Consider the following 23,499-nt stretch of genomic DNA (forward strand, 5'->3'; position numbering starts at 1 on the left):
GCCATGGGCGGCGTTTAGTACATGTAAAAATCTGAAAACGAAACAGAAACTATTTTCTTGGAACAGGCCGGAGAATCAATATAAAAGACAGACGCAACGGAATAGGGATATTTCCATAGGAACGTGGATTCACGTTCCATGTGGAACGTGGAACGTGAATCAATAATACACTTTTCGACCATAAGCTCCAGTGTAAATATACATTTGAAAACCCCAGGGGGCACAAATCTATGATTGATTTTATAGTTACTAATAGAAAAATTCACCCAAAGCACATTCTAAAATCTCTGAGATTTGCTGTCTGATTCCAGTAAAGATTTCTATCATTTTTGGCGTGCTGTACTCGACCAAACTAAGATAGGACGTCTGAAGTGGGTAGGCCATGTAATGCGGATGGAGCAAACCGACCCAGCTAGAAAAATGCTCCTTGATAGACCTATTGGTCAAAGAAGAGGAAGACCCAGAACAAGATTCCTAGATCACATAGATCAAGATATGAGAAATATGGAAATACGTGCTTGGCGGAGGAAGGCGATGGATAGGGACGACTGGAAAAAAATTCTTAGGGAGGCTAGGACCCACACAGGGTTGTAAAGCCAAAATGATGATGTACTCGATCAAACGCTTTCTCGTAATCGTTTACGTCGCAGTTGACGTCTTTACATCTCTGGAATAAGACTTGTACTGAGAACAGAGCCTCTCTAGTACCAACAGCATTTGTGAACAGAAATTGGTTGGGGGAAATTTGCCTTTCACACGCTTTGTAGATTCTCTTATGAATTATCTTTAGGAACAAAAATCTCCGCGAAAATGACAACTGTCCACTATGTGATCAGCCCCAGATGGATGCTGCTCACCTTCCAGAGTGCCCAGCCCTGAAAACAGACCCACCCGAGGAGGATGAAGATCGCCTACGAGAAACGGCTCGTCTATACTGGTCAGCGCGCCACCAAATGGCTAACATGCCAAGGGTGGGCGTTGGCTAGTAAGTAAGTAAGTAATCTTTAGGAACAATTTTAAGAGATTTCTCATGAGGCTTATAGTACGGTAATCTTCGCATTTTTTGGCTCCTGGTTTTTTTGGAAGTACAATAAACTCAGATTTCAGCCATTCTGGTGGTATTTCTCCAGAGTTGTATATGCTGTTGAATATCTTTGCGATTCTTGCTATTGATTCGTTGTCCATTAGTTTGAGTAGTTCTGCTTGTATATTATCAGTGCCTGCCGCTTTGCCATCCTTTAACTGTATTATTGCGGAATATACTTCCTGCTTAATATTCTTGGTCCATCATTTACCTCTTCTTCTAGCTCAAAGGTGTTATCTCTTTGGTCTTTAAATAGTTTTTCTAGATATTCTTTCCACGTTCGTATTTTAGTTCCACTCTGTTTGTCCAAGATGATGTTTCCGTCAGAATCAGTTATATTTTCTTTCTGACTTCATCTTAGTCCCCCTGTGAGTTCTTTAACTTTCCTATGTACATTGTGACTATCGCACTTTGACTGCAGAGTCTCAATTTGTTCGCATCTTTCCCTTGCTTCTTTTTCTTTAGCTTCTCTGATTTTCGTTCTTATTAATATATTTACGGTTTTATATTTGTCTGGGTCATTTTTGGCTTATCTTCTCTCGTCCATTAGTGTCAGGATTTCGTCTGTCATCCATGATTTTTTCTTCAATAATCTATCTGTTTTTAAGTGTTTATCCTTTACATTTTGCACTATTTCTGTAATATGTTTGATCGTTTGTTCTTCGTTCGATTCGTCTCTAATTGCAGTCACTTGCTCGTTTAACGTGGCTTGGACTCTCATCCTCGTATCAAGGTCTTTCAGCATACGTAGGTCGTATGATTGTGCTTTCCTTTTCTGCACTGTTTTGAGTTTGAGTACAAGTCCATGTGCTCCTATCTGTAGAGGACATATATTATCATAATTTTTGTGTAAAGTGAAATTGTCAAAATATACGAAAAAATTTATTTATTTTCATTAAAAACGTACAAAATTTTCTCTACAATTAGGAATCTTAGTATTAACAACTATATTTATTAAATAAAAGCATTTAATTATATATTTAAAATATGACGTAAAAATAAATTAATTAAGCTGTACAAAATTTTGAAATTTCCTTTGGTCATTTATTTTACAATGAAAATTTAATCTAATAGGGAATTTCACGTATATATGAGTATAATACAATTTATAAAATATAATCGTTAAGTTTACGCACGAAACCATTAAAGATAGTGTTTTTTAGTTGATTTCATCAGACTCTACAGTGTTTGCAAAAAGTTTTCAAGATTGTTATTATTTAGGTGAAAGTTTTTCATAGTAAACAGACATGTCATTGTATTCATACTCTATTTCTCCAAAATAACCTTATAAATAAATACCTTCATTTCCGGACATTCTACTCATAAAAAATAATGTTAATGCAAGAATTACCTTAAAGCACATATTTTTGTTATTTTAGAGTAAGTAATGGTTTATCCGGTATATTTGTGATTTCAGTTTACTACGTTTCGTACACTCTATGTACAGAAATATACGCGAAAATACACAGCTTTAGAATAGCGTCGATTGTTTAGTTATCAACCCTTTGTAGAGTACACAAACAACAACTAGGGAACCAAAAAAGATCCGTGTATAGCTCTCCTGCTCCTTCACCGGCTCCTAATGCAACTAATCTTTTTTGGACATATTTTTGTTCGCATTTGGAAACGTAGTTATCTGGTAGAGTGCAGATTCCATCACAAGTATTTGAACTACAACATATAAAAAATAGAATTAGAATATATCAACTCAATATTTCCTTGAAGATAATATAAATGTTCAATATTCATTTGTCTTGGTTGACTAAAGGATTGATTTTAGTCTTTAAGAGGATCAAATATTGGTGCGCTTATAGTGTATTTTTATGTATGAGAGAGTAATAAAACAATAAATTATGTATGCAAATCCCTAAACTGTTGATACGGGTGACTCAATGAAAAACAGATATTTGTCAACAAGTTTACAGAAGTATATAGGAAAACAATTTTAAATTGAGTATGACCACCAGCTATAAAGGTTGGAGCAGAATAGAATACAATAGTTGTGAGGGTTACTAATCCCTAAATAAGGTTGCCAGTGTCGGAGTGATGGAGGTTAACAGGTACTAATGAATTTGCAAGAAATGTAAGATGTTTATTTTATTGGTTATATATAACCAATAAAAGTTTAATAAGTACCTACCTATTTGCAAAATAAAGTTTAATTCTTTAGATAAAATAAAACGTTTTATTTTATCTATTTGCAAAATAAAGTTTAATTCTTTGCCTATTTGCAAAATAAAGTTTAATTCTTTAGATAAAATAAAACGTTTTATTTTATCTGAAATGAGTGCATTCCACGAAGTAAGGGTTTCAACAATCAAACATTTAATTCTGTAATTCCAGGAATCTACGACAGTAATTGACTAGATAATTACCTTCTAAACTTATTCCACAGAAAATGTGATAGTGGGTTTTTCCATTTTGTATATAGGAATGTCCAAATGGCGTATTCAAAATTCTTAACAGTTCACTAAAAGTAGGTACTTCAGTTGCAAGGTGCAGTTTATTGTGTATACTAGTGTTATGGAAAATTTGGAAGTGCCGTGTAAACGCCGAAAAATTGATCCTCTAACAGTTAATAAAAAAACATAAATATTTAATTGTTTTAAATCATTTACAGACAAACGTTTATGTGAAAGTGTTGATGAGACCGTTGAGTTAGTTAGCAGTACACTTGGTGTTGGGAAATCTACGATTTACAGAGTTATTAAAGAAGAGAAATGTGGTAGTTTTCAAATGCCACGTAATGCTCCAGGGAAACCAAAATTTCAAATAGAATATCATTTTAAAGAAGGACTTCGACGGAAAGTGCATGAATTCTTCTTTAGACAAGAATTTCCAACATTGGATAAAGTTCTTGTCTCAGTTCGAGATGATAAGGATTACCCAGAAATGAGTCGAAGTACGTTATGGAAACTTTTAAAAGAAATAGGCTTCCGCTGGAAAAAGAATCCCAGAAAGTCTATTTTATTAGAAAGAAGCGATATTGTCATATGGAGAAGACATTTTCTAAGAACCATAAAGGAAATGAGAAACCAAAAAAGAAAAATATTTTATCTTGATGAAACATGGATCAACGAGGGTCATACACCAAATAAATTTTGGCAGGATGAAACTGTTACAAGTCAAAGGCACGCTTTTGTAAATAACTTATCTACTGGTTTAAACCCACCATCAGGAAAGGGACGCAGGCTGATAATAGTACACATTGGCAGTTCAGACGGTTTTGTTGAAGGTGGTTTATTAACTTTTGAATCAACTCGTACCGGTGACTACCATGAAGACATGAATGCTGATGTCTTTCAAGAATGGTTCGAACAAATGATAGATCTTCTTCCTAAGAACTGTGTAATAGTAATGGATAATGCAAGTTATCACTCCAGACTTATAGAAGGACTGCCCACAACCAAGTGGTTAAAAAAAGACTTGCAGAATTGGCTGAGTTTAAAAAATATTACGTACCATCCCGGATCTATAAGAAAGGAACTTTATTCGTTATGTGTCCTTCATAAAGAAAAATTTAAAAAATACGAAATTGATGAAATTGCCAAAAATCGTGGAATGACAGTACTTAGATCCCCACCATATCATTGTGAATTAAACCCGATTGAACTGGTATGGGCACAGATAAAGAGTGAAGTTTCAAGAAAAAATACCACTTTTAAAATTCATGATGTTAAACAGTTGTTTTTGGAGGCCGTAAATAATGTAAAACCTAAAAACTGGGAAAAGGCAGTAAATCACACTATTAAAGAAGAGGAAAAAATGTGGAAGCTGGACAATATTACTGATAAAATGATCGAGCCAGTTATTATAAATCTTGGTTCTGAAAGTTCATCTTCTGAATCTGATTTGGATTTGTAACAAGTAGCTGTAAGTTTTATATTAATATTTTTATTCATCTATTTAACATACCTTAGACGGTTTTAAAAACTCTTTTTCTCTTTTGTAATTTTTAAAAATTAAAAAAAATGTGAATTTTTTAAAACCCTTTTTAATGTAGGCCAGTCAGTTCTAATATAGTGTGTGATAAAAGAGGTCACTTTTGTTTACATACACATAACACTTTATAACACTGAAATAATTCATTTATTTTTTACAATTATTCAAAGTAATTTTTCAATTAATCTTGAGCACGCCCATGGAGTGGTCGGAGCTATCAGTTAAAATTATGCTAATTACTCTCTCGTTCATTAAAATAAACTATAGAATGCTCCCATGTTGGCATTGACTAATTGAATTGTCTAATCTTTATAGAGTAACTGGTTTTTAATTAAATTTTTACAAGTATAACTCTTGTTCATCATATGATTTAATATCATCCCTCTAAATGATAGATGATGTTGAAATTAAGAACAACCCTTAAAAACCCAAATTTTATTCAGGTCTATGCTCCAACAAGTACCAATCAGAGGAAGAAATTGAAAACTTTCATAACAGTATGGATGAAATAATGCGACTGACAAAAAAAGGCGAGATAACGATGATTATAGGTGACTTTAACGCCAAAATTGATCGTGATGCCAGAGGCAACATCTTAGGAGCATACAGTCTCGGTCGGTACCAGAAACAATAGGGGAGATAGACTGAAACAATTCTGCGTAGAGAACAACCTGTTAGTAGTCAACAACCTTCTTCAAACAACATCCTAGAAGGCTATACACTTAGAAATCACCTGCACACTGAAAAGATAAAATTGTTAGAAATCAAATTGACTTTATTTTGCGCGATAACAACTTCAAGAATCACATAAAATCTAGTAAAACATATCCTGGAGCTGACATTCATAGCGCTCACAATCCAGTTATAATGGATTTTGGACTAAAAAGGATTGTTTCGCCCCTATTGTTGGCGAGACGTCGAGAACTAATCTCAGAAGACAACGGCCTAACAGCCCGAACAAACAGTTTAACAAGTTATGATTCTGACTGTTTTTCAATGTGCCTCCAGTAAGTTGTCGTTCCATCGTTTTCGTGGTCTTCCTACTGATCATCTTCCTATTGGGGAACCATCTCTTGGAATAGAATAGAAAAAAGCTTTATTCTCAGGATTCACAAGTTACACACAAATATTAATTGTCAATAGAGAGAATGGTGTCAATTACAATTTATAATGTTTGCTGTAACAACCTACACTTAACATAAAAGTAATATTAAAACATAATAATAGTAACAATTGCATTTAGATTCAGATAAGAGCCCTCAGTCTCCCTGCAGGTCAGCTTGAAGGTATTCTTCCACTTTGTACGGTTCAAGGAGTATGAGCAACTGTAGAACAGACTTTCTATATTTATTTATAGTCTAGGCGGGATCTGTTTTGGATTGGATATTTTCCATAGGAAGCTATTTTTTTGCTGGAATCCCTTCAGGATGTGCCCAATATCGATAATCACGATATGCGCCAGTCGCAAACCCTGTGCTAAATTTTTTATTTAACAAAATCTGAAAACAATTGAAAATTTCCCATTTTTTTGCTCATATTTTCGTTTATAATTCGGAAAATATTGATCCTAGAGAAAAAATTATAAGAAGTAAAAAGTTTCGTTATTCAATTTTACACAATATTTCGTTAGCTAGAAATTGAAAATTTAATGTTTATTGTTGAAAAAATAGCAATAATGGGAAAAAAAAAGTACAAAAAAATGAAGTTAATCTTTTAAATGTTTTCGACTTTCTAAACTTGACTTACAAGCTCCATATTCCGCCTAGAAAAACTTCTTAATATGTTTAAAACGTGTGCTAAGTTTTGTTAAGATCGGTCGGATAGGTTTTGCATAATAATTTTGCAATCCAGCCTACTGGAAAAAAAATCGCAAATTTTCAAATTTATAGTGGGTCCTAAATAAGCCTCTCAGATAGTTGCAAATTTTTTTACATATAAAGGAAGGCACAAACTTTCAAACGCTTTTTGTAAAATTCAAATCGGTTCACTAGGAGAGCCTAGAAATTTTTTTAAAATTTTAAACATTTTTTATATATATATTAGGCTTATAAACAAATTGAATAACTTTACGAGCTTTAAACATATTAATTTCAAAATTTATACACTTAAAGAATATTAAAAGACGCTTCTTTAAAAAAAAAGATACATTCGGCTTACTGGTTGCCGAGATATTGAAGGTCAAAGTTGGCATACATTTGCCGTGTAACCATAAGTGATAGAGGGCTCGTTTTTAAACAAGTACCCTCGCCTTGTCAAGTACTGTTTATATGAAAAGTTTTACGTAATGCGCTTCATGGCAACATCCATAAAAAAGACAAATAAAAAACCGTTTTCGCGTAAAATGTCGCTCGAAATGCATGAGAGGTGGTGGTGGGGGACATTCACTCGAAATGTGAATCGGCGAGTTCAAAATCATAGCGCGCGCTAAAAATTGCATTACCTCGGCTTCTTGTTAACAAATTTTGCTCTTTTTTTTTTAATTGATGTCTCGGACGACAAGGATTTCAAATATCATATTTTCAAATACCATTTTTAATTGCAAATTGGGAAATTTACAATAAACAATTGTATGTTAAACAAGTAATTGCATTTTTTCTTCATGCATTTTTTTTGAACTTGCAATTTATACATTGAAGTAAATTGTTACTTTTAGTAAACAAATATGTATTTATAAATTGTTAATAAATAATTTAAATTGTTAAAACAAAGGCGAACGAAAAAAAATTTTTTTTTTTTTATAAATAAACTTTATTTTGACTCAATCTTCAATAATTTTTTTAAGTCTTTCTTTTTTTGGAAGGACAAGAATCTTCAGGTCTTATTTCTTCCTCAAAACCTTCATTTTCCATTTCAATATCTTCATCCTCGATCTGTAAATTTAATGTTTCTTCTCCTTCATCTGTAGCTTTATCTTGTGCCTCTAGAAAATCTAAGGAATCCATTTTTGAACAAAGTTTTTTACATTTGCAACTAATATTTTTGAATAATCAGTGAGTCAGGTAGTAATACCTGCTCAGTTTGTATTGGCTCAAGACCATTTTGAGTTAGTTCCCACCCCCACTCAGTAGCATTCAGGTTATTTCCAAGCCACTGCTGTACTTGGAAATATACACCAAGCGAGTGTTGCTCAGCTGCAGATTGTGTTGGTGGCAGCATGAACAATTGAAAATTTTTATTTTTGCAACCTTTATTAAAGCACAAGTAGCGAATTTTATTCAATGTAAAATCGCAATTTGAGTGGCCCATATACAATGCCGATATAATTTTACATCCGCTGCGTTTAATTTCTTCCTTAGTGGCACTTTTTTCATTAAAAATGGTTGCTTCTTGCGATATATCATTATTTGTTGAAAACAATTTAACAATTTTGCTTTTTCCTTGATAAAAAAATGCAGAGGTTGTATCACAACCTCATAAATTTTGAAATTGATATGTTTAAAGCTCGTACAGTTATTCAATTTGTTTATAAGCCTAAAAAATGTTTAAAACTTTAAAAAAAAATTCTAGGCTCTCCTAGTAAACCGATTTAAATTTTACAAAAAGTGTTTGAAAGTTTAAGCCTTTCTTTATATGTAAAAAAATTTGCAACTATCTAAGAGGCTTATTTGGGGCCTACTATAAATTTGAAATTTGCGATTTTTTTCCAGTAGGCTGGATTGCAAAATTATTATGCAAAACCTATCCGACCGATCTTAACAAAATTTAGCACACGTTTTAAACATATTAAAAAGTTTTTTTAGGCGGAATATGGAGCTTGTAAGTCAAGTTTAAAAGTCGAAAACATTTAAAGGATTAACTTCATTTTTTTGTACTTTTTTTCCAATTATTGCTATTTTTCAACAATAAACATTAAATTTTCAATTTTTAGCTAACGAAATATTGTGTAAAATTGAATAGCGAAACTTTTTACTTCTTATAATTTTTTCTCTAGGATCAATATTTTCCGAATTATAAACGAAAATAGGAGCAAAAAAATGAGAAATTTTCAATTGATTTCAGATTTTGTTAAATAAAAAAATTAAGCACAGGGTTTGCGACTGGCGCATATCGTGATTATCGATATTGGGTACATCCTGAAGGGATTCCAGCAAAAAAATAGCTTCCTATGGAAAATGTCCATTATGGTATGAATTTCTACAGATCCCGCCTAGTCTATTATGTGAGTTTCTATTTTGATGCTGTAAGGCAGTTTATTAAAGAATTTAATACAGGCATATTCTGTGGTTTTGTCAGATGCTGTTAGTCTATGTATTGGTATATTATAATAGTTTATAAGATAGTTTCGTGTATTAGTATTATGGTTTGTTATGTGTTTCAAGAAATTATGTCTATTTTAAAAAATGAAAAGTAAGCATTTATATATGTATGTTTCAGCCATTGTTAGTATGTTTAGCTTTTTGAAATTACCTCTACATTCCATACATCTTGCCGTCTTTACTACTCTATTTGTTGTCATTCGGCTTATATGATCGTTCCATTCTACTCTTCTATTTCTTACTCAATTCTTGATGTTCTCCACCTTGCATCTACGTCGTATATCTATACTTCTGGCTCTGTCCCATAGTGTCTTACCATCAATTTTTAAAGTGTTTTCATCTCTGTTATTTCTAACATCCTTTTTGTCCTCTCTGTGTCAGGTCGTGTTTCTGCCGCCTATGTCATTATTGGTCTGATAACTGTTTTGTAAATTTCTGCTTTTCATTTCTTTGCCGATATTTTTATTTCTCCATATTGTTTTATTTAGGCAGCCTGTGGCTCTGTTTGCTCTATTCACTTGATCTTCCACTTCAGTTTCGAGCTTTCCGTAGCTAGATAATTTGATGCCTAGATATTTAAACTCCATCACTTGTTCTATTATCTGACCTTCCAGTTCCAATTTACATCTTAGTAAATTTGCTGTTGTAACCATGCATTTTGTCGTTTTTGGGAAAATTAACATGTTAAATTTTCTGGCGGTTATATTAAATTGGTGCAGCATACGTTGTAAATCATCTTTACTTTGAGAGAGTAATATTGCGTCGTCTGCATATCAGATAATAATTTTAAGTTGTTTTTCTCCCATTTGGTATCCTTTTTTAGTTCTTACTTTTTTATTATTTCATCAATAATCAGGTTGAACAATAGAGGGCTCAATGAATCTCCCTGTTTTATCCCATTACTGGCGACGACAAACTCATGTGGCAACAAAGAATAACATTTAGAATGGAAATATTAGAGAAAGTCTATGGAAGTGCCTATTAATGACGAATGAGAACAAAGAGGGATGATTAGGGTAATCTATATGAAGAATTGTTCAGTGGGTCCCTGGAATCAGTAAAAAAGGTAGATCAAGAAAACGCTAGGCGGGACATTATTTTGACAAAAATAATATACAATTTTTTTCTTTAGGAAGACCTGTTGAATATTTTAACATATTGTTTTACCTTAATTTTTCTTTATTCCGTACTTACACACAAAGCTCAGCCTTAACTAGTTGAGTCACTTGACGATTCACTTCTGGCATATTCACAACATACCTCCAGTTTCCTTTATTATTAAGTGCCGCCCTTGGCGTTATATACTCGACCCGAGTTCGACATAAAACCGGTTGATCAGCTGCTTGCCTCTTACTTCGGTGGAGAGTGCCGTTGGCAAATTTTTCCAGCGGAACGAGCGGTTGAACCCTTTTTTTCCTCAACGATCTCTTGTATCGTCGGTGGTTTTGGTCAAGAGCCCTAAACATAAACAAAAAACAATTTTTAGGAACTATCAAACGTATTGTATGATGAGTCTATTTGTTTTGTATCATAAAACAAATTCTACGAGAAAAAATTAGTTAAAATGTCTCTACCTTTTCCAAAGACTATTATATTGCCCATACTGGGGATGATGTTCCAAAGCTTGTTGATAGGGTTGGTAATATATATTGGCTTTGTTAGGTGGACCATAATGATATCCACCGCTAGTGTCATGGTAATTTGTGTAGTTTGGGCGGTGGTGGTAAGAAGGGGGAATATAAGCATTTTCCTAAAAAAAATATGAATTATTTTAAATTTAGCAGTTTCAAATTAGATAAACTAATTGATATATTTGATAAAGCATAAAAGAAAGTTGTTGAACAAATATAGGCGCACAAATCGTTTTGAGGATTTACCAAATTCTCTCTATTCCAATAGTTCTAAACGCACTTATCCTTTCCCAGGTTGGAAGTTAAAATAAGTTGATACCAGCTTGGGTTTCAGGTCATAAGGGTTACCGGGGCAACGAAAAGGTTAACAATTTAGTCCATCAAGGGGCCTGTGCACCATTAGTTGGCCTGGAACCCTTTTTTGGAATTGCGAACGCGCTAAAAAGAGCAGCCATTAATTAATGGTTGCAAAAGAAATCTCTTGAATGGTGAAAGAATACACCAGTACAGAAACAGGCTAAAGAGTTTGTTAAAAGACTTTCAGCCAAATTTACAGCACATTTACTGAGCCACAGCTGAAAGGGATAATAGTAGGTTTGTTGACTGATGATTGTAGACTCAATAGATATTTGGGTCGTATAGGTGTGACAGAAGAAGATGTTTGTTATTTCTTTCTAGAAAAAAAGGAAATTACATTACATATCGTATGCCATTGTAAAGGCCTTACAAGACTGCGGTTTTTAAAACTCGGTAAGAAAAAACCAGAAGCGTCAGTCCATATCAAAAGGTACTATCGGGGCTGTGGACCATTATAAAAGGACAAGGCTGGATAGGCTGCTTTAAATAACATAGGAGAAAATTTACTCCTGGACTCCTGGATACCTGGATACTTGAGGTTGGTAGCAGCCATTTGGTTAAAGATACATCTATCAAATTAGCTGTTGTTTATTCATATTGTCATTCTGTCATGCTGTCATACATTGATATGTTTTGAGGCCTTTAGAACAAATAAAAAAGTTAGCATTTTTTTGATGTTTTAATGCTAATTCCAACCCAGAATCCCTAAAAAAATGTTTGAAAGGCTGTCTGAAGCTGGATAAAATGGAAACTGATTAACGCTGCAATCATCCATAGTCTGTATATTTTTTTGTATAGTAATTCACATATATGGTGAATCCATTGTTCCATGAATGGTGTTCCATTCGGTTGAATGGAACACACTCCTATACATGGTTTTTGTTGATTTTGAACGTGCCTTTGATAGCTTGTCTCACGCTGCTGTATGGAAAATTTTAGAGCTAAGAAACATCCCGCAAAAAATAATTTATATTATAAAGTCACTATATACTGATGCGAAATGCAGCGTGACACACAATGGGATCAACAGTGACGAATTCGACGTACTTACTGGAGTTAGACAGGGATGCGTGCTTTCTCCGTTTCTTTTTAACATAGCTATAGACTATGTTCTCTCCAAACTAGGTTCCGACACAAGAGGGATACAATGGACGTTAACCACATGCCTAAGCGATCTAGAATACGCGGATGATATCTGCCTGTTAGGTCAAAGGTTCCAAGATCTGGCTTACCAATTGGAAACATTTTCCACTGAAGCCAATAAAATAGGTTTGAAAATCAATATTAGTAAAACCAAGTCCATGAGAATAAATGCAAGGAACAACACGCTATTTACTATCGACAATATGCAGATTGAAAATGTGGAAAACTTTACGTATCTTGGAAGTGTCATAACAGAAAACGGAGGTACAGAAAAAGGAAAAGAGGTCGCCCAGTACAAACTTGGAGAAGATCCATCATGGACGAGATAAGAGGCCAAGGAAAGTCTTGGAATGGGTGAAGGCCTTAGCGCAAAATAGAACCCGATGGCGCGTTTTCACTGAAGCTCTATGCTCCACTTAGGATTTCAAGAACCTTATATATATAATTCACATATAATAGTATTTTTAAAGTATTTTAAACCTACCTGAAACGGAATTTGAGGCTTTGGTATATAAATAGGTTCGGGATATCCACCATGATGGCGACCAGTATAGGGCGGACGGTAGTTAGGTGGTCCATAAACAGGGCTTGTTGTAGGATAATAATAGGAATCGAAATCTTCTTTAGATTCTGAAGAAAACAGACTCTGGTGGTCGTATTTCCAAGTTTTGACTAGGTAGTGGATGAGCTGTCTGAAAAAATAGGTTTTAATGGTTATACATATTTTACCATGCTATAAATAGCATATATTTATTCTATAAACCTTAGGTCTTCTAAATAGTATTGATAAAAGGAAATAGCAATAATTTTTGAAATTTTTAAACGATGTTCAATATGATTTTCTACAAAAACTTTAAAGAATTATTAAAAACTACTTACCCAGGATATTGTTCGGGGTATTCACAGTATGTCAGGCCCGGTCGTGCACATGGTGGAGTCTTGCCAGGAGGTGCGGGTGTGTAATCGTATTTACATGGTTCTGCACCATAGTGTGGCGAACATACTGAACTGCAGTAAACAACGAGATTTGCTAACCATATTGTCTGAAAATAAAAAGGCAGTATTACCAAGTGAAATAAAATAAAGGGCGCCGTGTTGTTCTTATCTTTTGTATAACGTTATTAGTTTTTTATGTTACGTTTTTTGCAATTTTTATTGAAAGAAATATAACCAAATACTTACTTATAGAAAGCGATAAGGAGGAAGAGATTACAAAAAGAAAGCTAATAAACGGGCAGTGAAAATGGTAAAACAGAAAGCTGGGAAAAATTTTGAAATTGTTTGAATGAAGGATATAAAATAAAAATAGACTCTTCTGGACTTTCATAAAGAGGTTAAAATCCAAAAAAAGAAATAAGAGCAATAAAAGACAAAAAAATCACTTAAGAATAGAGAAAATATACCTAAAAGAGATATTAGAAACTTGGAAAGAACATTACACAGAGATATATAGGTGCAGAAAAATACTTAGAGGAAGATGGAGTAGTAAAAAGCTTATCGGAGATGACAATAGGAGGACGAAATTGGGCCAAAAGAGATAAAGTATCTAGAAGGAAAGGGAAAGAAATATCTGTGGATAATATAAAAAGAATCTTGGGAAAATTAAAAGATACCAGAGGAATAGGAAAATACTTTGATTGTGCCAATACATAACAAAGGAGAAGAAACCCAATGTAAAAACTGCAGAGCAATATGCCTAGCCCAAGTTAGCTATGAACCATATACAATGATAATAGAGAGACAAGACTAAGAGAGTACGTTGAACCAAAACTGGAAGAAGCAATATCATAGAAAGAAAAATAGAAGGAGAAGAACTATACTTGACCTTTATTGACCTAAAGGCAGCTTTTGATTATAAAGACAGGAAAAAATATAGAAATACCTGAAAAAACTAGTACTTAACACATTAAAAGATTAATCACAACCATCATCTCGTAATTTTTACGAATCTAAAGACTTTTAGGAATGCTTTAGATCCTTTAGTTTACATATAGATGAAAGGCCATCCTATTGAGCAGGGAGAAAGATTCATATATTTTGATAAGAACGATGAAGACATGAGAAATGTGGGAATAAGTATTTGGTGGAGGATGGTGATGCACAGGAACGACTTGACAGGCATTCTGAAGATGCTATAAATGCTTTTTAAATAAATAATTTAGGTTGACGTGAATTATAACTCAGATAAAATAATGATATCGTAAGACTGATTGCTAAAATAATATTTAAACTTTTAAAATTGGATTTTATTGATCTGCAATTTCACTATAAAAGGTTTGTATTATTTTTAGAAGGACTAATTGGATTCATTGTTGCAGTGTTAAATAATTATCTAATTTATTAAATATAGTTTTGATACATTATTTAATATTATCATCATCTACTCATTTGTCAACATAAAAAAGTGGACAAAATCAGTCTTAAATAGACTATTTCGTTACAAGAAATGAAAATATACGTACAAGTCTGGTAAGGACTGCAAGGTAATGGTGAGAATATGAATAATACTCTTAACTGACTAAATGTTGCGTCCACACTCGGTGGAGTCTAAACTATTACTCTTTTCTGACTGCCAGTATTTTGGTTGGGGAACAACTACCTGATAGAAATATTAAAGAAACAATATTTGACTACCAGAGGCGTAGCAACACTTTGATAAATTTCTTACAGAAATTTATCTGACAAGAAAATAGGTCAGACACAGATCTTCCACAGACACCGCACAGGGATTAGCCAAAGGTAATGATGATGATCCTCTACTCATTTGGCAGATTTAATTCAATTAGATGGCAGAATTATGAAGAATAAAAGAGTGTGACCTTGTAAAAATTTTTAATTTATTGGAGACTATTTCACTGGACTATTTTTAACTGATAAAACGTCATAGCAACGCCAGGTTTGCTACTGACAAAACCCCTTCCTGCCCGTGATTTCTCAGCGACAAAATTATGACAGATCCGTCACGAAGGTGTCTGGTAATTCTAGACAAACGTCATTGAGGCGTCAAAAAAAATCACAAAAAACCGGCTTCGGCCACCAAAAAAATAAAAAAATACTAACAAAAACCGGCGCAAGCCACCAAAAAAATTAACAAAAACCCCAAAACACGGGCACGTAGGGCCCAACCCCTTGAGCACCAAGTCGCCGAACTGAGCCTAGGCTAAGAGCGGAGACTTGAGGCCCAAGTAAGCAATTTTAGTTCGCGGATAAGCCACATTAAGATAACAGGATCATAGCGACAATGCGCTGTCCTGAGTTTTGCAATCGGTTAGGAAACCATGTTGGGGTTCTATTACCCAGGACCTCCACATGAAGAGCATTTGGCTGATAGTTGTGCCCCTATCGCGCATCAGAGTGCTATTAAACTAATTGCAGATAACGAAAGTAAAAGCCTAGATTTAATAACAGCACTATTCAATATGACACAGGTAAAATACCAACAGACTGGCTAAAATCAACATTCGTAGCATTACCAAAAAAATCGAATTCCTCACAATGCGATGATTATCGAATATTAAGCTTGATGTCTCATGTCCTTAAAACTTTTCTCAGAATTATCCATACACGAATTTACAAGAAGTGCGAGTTCCAGATGAGTGACACTCAATTCGGATTTCGAAACGGATTGGGAACACGAGAGGCTCTTTTTGCTTTAAATGTGTTAACGCAACGATGCAGAGACATGAATGTAGATGTATATGCATGTTTTATTGACTATCGAAAAGCATTTGACTGCGTTAACCATCAAAAGATGATCAAAATTCTGAGAACAACTGAAGTTGACGAACAAGACTTGCGAATTATCTCAGAACTATACTGGCACCAAACGGCAACAATTGAAATAGAGCACACAACATCCGAAGACATACAAATCCAACGAGGAGTGAGAAAGAGTTGCGTCTTATCACCGCTACTCTTTAATTTGTATTCGGAGTCTATATTCAGAGAAGCATTAGACGAGGTCCAAGGCGGAATTAAGATTAACGGAATCAGCATAGACAACATCAGATATGCTGATGATACCGTCTTAATAGCAAGCAACGCACAAGAACTACAAAATATAATAAATGCGGTAGTTCACCACAGCGAAATGTTCGGTTTACATCTAAACGTTTCCAAAACTAAAACTTTAGTATTTTCAAAGACACCAATAAACGTACAGGTGTATGCCAAGGGTCAAATAATAGAACAGGTAAATTCCATAAAATATTTGGGAACAAATATCAATAGTTAGTGTAATCCAAAAAAAGAAATCCTATCAAGAATCGAACAAGCAAGGAAAACATTCATGAGCATTAAAACATTTTTTACAAGAATAAACCTTAGTCTACAGCTTAGAATCCGAATGATTAGATTTTACGTCTTTTCTGTCTTACTGTATGGCTGTGAAAGTTGGACAATGGACTCTGAAATAGAAAAAAGAATAGATGCCTTTGAGATGTATATATACAGACGAATGTTGAGGATTCCATGGGTACAAAGAGTTACTAATGTTGAGGTACTACGTCGCATGTGTAAACAAAAAGAATTACTAAGAGTAATCAAAGAGAGGAAAATGCAATACTTGGGTCATGTGCTAAGAGGCGAAAGATATGAATTACTTCAAGTTATACTGGAAGGAAAAGTACAGGGCAAAAGATCAGTAGGAAGACGCCAGAACTCGTGGCTGAAAGACCTGAGGAGATGGTTCGACCGCATATCCGCAGAGATCTTTCGCGCAGCAGTTTCCAAAACTACAATTGCTATTTGGATCGCCAACCTTCGAAATGAGACGGCGCAATGAGAAGAAGAATGAATCCAGACGAAAAATCAAAATTTAAATGTCAGTAAGGTGATGAAATCAAAAAATTGGTTTCGGAAAATGTCTCATTGAACAAGCGGAGGTCCAGAAGCTCTATGTGGACCCAATTTTCGGGGTTCCTACGGGTGAGAAATTATGTGCTTGAAAGATGTACTACCATAACGGAACTAGCAAAAATTCTCGAGGATTATGCCTTTAATATGAAAATGGCAAAGAATATAAAGAGTCGTCTGTAAAGTCAGTGTGGAATACTACAGCAAAAATGGTACAAGAAAAATATTTTACGGAGTACGGCATAAAAATTGACCCTTTCATAGATATATTTTTCAAATGTGCAAGATTGGCCAGAGATACCAAGCGAAGGCAGCTTGAAAGTGTTCAAGAAAAAAGAAAACTCAGTTTAAAAGCAATATCCACCGAAGAACTATTAAAAATCATCCAAAGCTACGATGAGGAAATCCCCGATGGAGCACAAAAAAAGTTTTTTCACCTCTGCTCATTTGAACTTGCTTGGAGAGGCAGTGAGGCCGTATACTGCAAGATTCACTTTTTCCAGAAGTAATTTGATGTTATGGGAGAATTTACGGACCGAATTGAATACAACAGCATTTTTTCAAAAACAAATCAAGGCAGTTCGAAAAGTTTGGCAAGGAGCAAATGGCTGGTAAAAAAGTTATCAAACGAAAATTTATGCCCAATTAGATTATTTTTGAAATTAATGAAAAAAAAAGGGGGAACAAAGATTTTATCAGACAGATTCGTTCTTACCGTTCACCCCAACTGGAAGGATGAATCTTGGTTCAAAAACTGTCTACTTGGAATCAAGACCGTATCTAAGTGGACAAACATGTCAGCTGAAAAAATTGGAATAGACACAAAAAAACATAAAATAACAAACCATTTTCATCGATATTCAGCTGTGGCAGTCTTGTTTAAGCTTGTTACCGAACAGGAGTTAATTAAATTAACCGGTCACTCAAATGCAAGCTCTCTAAAACCATATCTGCAGCTGGATTCCAGTCACCACCAAAAGTAGATCGAAAATCTCAGAACAACAAATGAAGCTTCGAGTTCCCAAATGATACAGGTCAATAATACACAAAATCATGCTTAGCTATAAAAGAATGGGCAAACTACTATAGCATATAATAATTGAATCAGTGAAATGTAAAAGGATAAAATTCCAAAAACTTTACTTTTGGAAAATTAACAAACAAATTAATAAAAGCTTTATCTCTTTAACCATTTTTAACACCATAAAACTCTTAATTACTTTTTTATAGTATGGGGTAAGCAGAAGATATTTATGTAACAATTAGGTATTATATGTACACATTTATTGAGTAATTACTATTTTACTTTGTAACATTTTTTTATAGTTAATATATTAAATACTTTTACCCCGTTGCTGAGACGCCGATGGCCGTATTTGCAAATAATATATACGCGGTTAGTCGGTTGATCATTAGAAAATTTTATTGAAAATTACCGAAATATTACGGAACAATCTACCTAACGACGGTTTAGGTAATCCTCGGTTAATTCCTTCCGGCTCTAAGGCCGGGTTCCTTTATGATAAATTTGTTAAATATCGCCGAAGGCACGTTGTCGTAATTTTTCTGAAGAGAACATAATTCCGGGGATTTTATATTTCATCACGTTCCTAGCTAGAAGGGTACCGTTAGTTTCGATGTTCGTTAGAATCTTTTTGTCTTCTTAGAAATAGATACAGGCTGATTGTCATTTTCCCCACCTTTTTCTTGGGTAGTTTGGTAAATTTTTGCAGAAAGGAGACCACTTCTCGATGGGCACTCGTTGAGAAAAGACCCACTTCTGAGTGGGCATTCGTTGAGAAAAGACCTACTTTTCGTAGGGCGCTTTGCTCATTATCGACTCTGTGCATTTGCTTTCTAAGTGTGTATACACTTGTATATTTAAGTTTTTTAATCTAATATCATATTAGATTAAATATTGGTATAGAGTACCTTTAATTTTAATTAACTTCAGTGCTTAATACAAGTAAAGTATTATAGTAAATTAAATTAACTTCAGTGAAATAGTGCAGCAGTCATCAGGAATTACTGTAAGTTACCATAATCTTAGTATCTCCACTTATCTGGGCGAATAATATGGTATGGTATCATATTTTTTTTCAATCATCTGGGCGAATCTAAGTTCTTCCATGTCTTTACCTATAGTTGAGAGTAACTATTTAGTTCTCAATCATTAAATAACAGAGCGAGATAGATAATCAACTTAACCAAGTGCGATTTGGTTAAATTTTTATTTCGGTAACCTTTTTGTATTCTTGTAAATTTAGTTTTGATTAATTTTTGTTATTTGCTATAATTGTTATACATTTTTAACCCAGTGTCTCGAGATATGCCCATTAAACAGCAAAGAGAGACCTTTAATCAACTTTGGTTGAATTTTTTCTTACTCACTATCAGGCTCTCTTCGCTGATAATTGAATCTGTGCATTATTATATTGTATTTGTAAAGGTACTTATTATTCATATTACTGCTTATTTTTATGTGTACACCACCATTTCATAGTTGATGGTGTATTTTTATTACTTGTATGTACATTTAGCTACCTACATCATTGTGTTGTTGAATATATTGTTTTTGTTTTATGTATGTATTTTATTTGTCGACTCCTAACAAAGTTTCCTGATATAATCATAACTCTGAATATTTGCTTTTTACCTTTAAATATTTACTATACCTTTGACCAGTAGAAAGATCAGGCCGATTAAGTTTCGTAGGTAAGTAGATGGAGGGAGTCCACCTAATATATTTATTATTTGTTTATATAGTGTGTTGACCAAATTTATTTAATAATTAACTGTTGGTATCTTTCCTTGGATTTGGTCTCAGAACCAAAATATCTTTCTTTATCTCTTTTCTTTTCCAAGGTTTCTTAATTTTCTCCTTAAACCCCAAAAAAATTAAGTGGCGCCCTATTTCTATCTTATTGTATCTTTGGTAATTTTACCCATCTATCTTTTTCTTTATTTCTGTATCTTTTCTAATATATCTTATCCTGTCCTATCTTTACTTATTTCGTCCGTTGGACCCATTCCCGGTTCCAAAAGCTAGTTTCGAACCCACGACTCGCTCTCCACCAACCATCTGGCTGCCGTCCGCAGTGTCTCCATTGGTGACCTTTCTAGCACCATCCAAAAAAAGGTTTCCGAGGTTACAACTTATTGGAGTCTTATCGTTTTAGAAGTCAAGTAAAAAATCAAGGCTATTTTGTAGCTACAAACTTTTAAATCTAGATGGCATAGTTACGTCCGTAAATAGTTATTTTGATAACTATTGGTCTACCGCTCTGAGGAGACCTAAAGAGGTCGAAATACGTATAAGCGGCTTACCGCTGCCCTGTATCGAAACAAAAATCTAATACCGTCATTATGATTTATGTGTCAAAATTTAATTCGCGAAAATTGTCAAGCAACAAACTTTTATACCAGTCGAAAATATTGCCGGCAAAATTTTCTCTGTTATGATATTATACGATAATAGTTGATAACTGATGGTAAGATTCAATTATGAAGAAATACTTTGGAAAATGACGGTATAGTAGAAAGTTTTTTAAATTATTTAAACACAAACAACATCGTATCTGTTACTGATCTTATTTTTTGCGTAAATACGGTATTTATGAATAATGATTTATAAATCCATATATGTTCTCTACTATTATAATGGATACAGAACATTTCCATTACATAATTACATAACTCCGATTTTCAGTGCCCTTCAGGATAATTAGTACAACGTTTTTCCCTTACACTGTAGTTGTACCAGACTATAACGTTGACAGTTCAAACATTGTATTACGTGATGAATATATGGCTCAATAGAGAAATTCACCATATTAATTTTTACGTTATTAGGGATTCAATTCCCTGAAAATGTAATCACGATCATTTGTCGTTTGATATATTCTGCTTTGTCCTTTTAAACTCTGTCACAGGTATATCCGACTGTATAGCGTTTATTAAATGTTCTTCTGGAAAGGAACTATCAATTGACCTAACAATACCTTTTTGTGACTTAAAGATTTCGGACTATAGGCAGAATATAATCACTTATCAGATTATATTGAATAACAATCTTGTGATTCATATACGGAAAATGCCACTGAACTTCTAAAAATCCTACGAACAAGCTGAAGTTGGCTGAGAATGTCAATTTTGGATCTCAAAAATATGCAAAAAAGTTTACTACTCTTACCCCTTGGCTTTCCTCTAAAACTCACTCACAATTTGTAGAAAAAAACGAAAAAATAAATTTACTACGAATCTGTACACCATAGAAAAAAATGTTTTCAGTAAAGAAAAATTCTTCTACTTCTTGGAGATCTTTCGATCTGTTTAATTCTGAAACTGCCTCTGGTTAATTTCCTGGGAGGTAGATTGCCAACTATCCCTGCATCTTGGGAGGTCTTGAACCGGGCGGGTTGTTTTCTAGGGCAATTTTTGGGAGTCTATTCTCATCCATTCGTCTTACATGATTGTACCACATCCTCTTACGCTGCCTTCCCCATCTTACAATATCTTGAATTTTGCACTGCACTATTGTTCTTAGGGTTTTCATTTCGGCAACTCTTAGCATCTGTTTCGTTTTGTTGGTATTTTCGCGCACTTCTATGCCATATGTCATGATCGGTCGTATGCAAGTCTTGTAGATTCTAATTTTACTATCTGTGCGCAATACGGATTTGACCAGACGATCTCCCGCAGACATCCCGACAATGCGGATGATTTGTTGATCTGACTCCTTAGGTCCTTTACTGGGTCGTGTGTGCTTGATATATCTATGCCCAGATATCTGAATTGCATCACCTGTTCTGTGGGGTTGTTCTCAACCACTAACTTACATCTGAGCGGATCTTTTGCTATTGTCATACATTTAGTTTTGTTGGTAGAAATGGTCATATTTAGTTGGCGGCTTATTTGAAAGAACTGAAAGGGCTGTCTCTGAAGATCATCTTCTGATTAGGCAATAATTGCTGCATCGTCTGCGTAACACACCATACCAATTCTTTTGTTGCCCATTCTGTATCCGAGATTGAGAGATGTTACTTTGTTTATAATTTTGCCCATGAGTAGGTTAAACAAGAAGGGACTTAAACTGTCGCCTTGTCTAATTCCTCCCGGTGTTGGAATATTTTCAGTGAATTGGTCTCCTGCTCTAACTTTGGTTACATTGTTGTTATTTAGGTTATGGACTATCTTTGTTATGTTGGTCGGTATTTTATTTTGTATTAATATATTTAGAATGTCTCCAAGGCAAACCCTGTCAAATGACTTCGTCAGATCAATGAAGCAAATATACGCTGGCATGCCAAACTCTATAGCTTTTTCTTTTATTTGTTTTATTATGAATACTGTATCTGTTATAGCCCGCCCTCTTGTAAAACCTTGTTGTTCTTCAGCATTAGTGATTTGCCTTTCCAATTTGTCCTTAAGAATACTCGTGAAAAGTTTCATCGTTGTATTTAAGAGGGTTATTCCTCTTTAGTTTTGTGGGCAAGTTTTTTGTCCTTTTTTAAATATGGGGATTGTGAGATGCTCTTATGCCATTCCTCTGGTGTTTCTGTGCCGTTTAAGATTTTGTTAAATAGTTGTGACAGTTTAGTCGCAAGTTCAGTGCTTCCATATTTTAAGAGTTCATTGGGTATACCATCTGTTCCAGGTTATTTTCTGTTTTTTAGCTTCTTGATCTTTGCTTTTTATATCTGCTTCCTATTCGTTTATATTCAGCGTTTCTTCAGCATCATATAGCTCTTTAAAATGCTGTTGCCATGTCTATTAGGTACTCTTACTTTCCCATACTTTCTTTTGGGCACCATGTAGGTCTTAGTCCATGTCGCTGGTGAATTTAGCCCAATGTTCTCTTTTGATTGATTTTATTCTTGCGTTTACTTCGTTTCTTACTTGGACATATTCTAGAGAGCTTCTTTCGATTGTGTGCTCTTATATCTCAGGTAGCATTTGCGTTTTAATTCAGAGAGTTCTTTTACCTCTTGAGAAAACCACAGTTTGGTGTGGTTTATCGCCCTCGTGTTAATTTTTTGCTATCCAATTGCTTCTTCTGCTGCGTGGTTGATGCATTTTCTGATTTTTTGCCAAGTATCTTCTACTCCCCATTATGTTTGTAACTCGATCTCTTTTAGTTTGCTGGTAATCCTATTTTCATAAAGGAGTTTTGTACTCTCTGTTGCTAGCGACTCTATATTGTGTTTTTGGATGAGCATTGGGGGTTTTTTGT

The 23,499-nt window shown here is 34.2% G+C and overlaps 1 protein-coding gene across 1 annotated transcript in view; it reads right to left on the reverse strand.

Annotated features, from left to right (window-relative positions):
* Positions 1-1,969: 1,969 nt before the first annotated feature.
* The window catches only part of LOC140451469 (protein spaetzle 5-like), a 44,337-nt gene continuing 22,807 nt past the window's right edge, over positions 1,970-23,499 (reverse strand). The window contains exons 2-6 of the mRNA XM_072545291.1: positions 13,293-13,456; positions 12,898-13,105; positions 10,857-11,032; positions 10,477-10,740; positions 1,970-2,755 (exon numbers count right to left, since the gene is read on the reverse strand). Coding sequence (XP_072401392.1) covers positions 2,575-2,755; positions 10,477-10,740; positions 10,857-11,032; positions 12,898-13,105; positions 13,293-13,456 — 993 coding nt within the window. The 3' untranslated portion in view covers positions 1,970-2,574. The remainder of the gene's footprint in view (positions 2,756-10,476; positions 10,741-10,856; positions 11,033-12,897; positions 13,106-13,292; positions 13,457-23,499) is intronic.

The sequence above is a fragment of the Diabrotica undecimpunctata genome, chromosome 9 (assembly GCF_040954645.1).
Source record: "Diabrotica undecimpunctata isolate CICGRU chromosome 9, icDiaUnde3, whole genome shotgun sequence".
NCBI classification, from domain to species: Eukaryota; Metazoa; Arthropoda; class Insecta; order Coleoptera; family Chrysomelidae; genus Diabrotica; species Diabrotica undecimpunctata.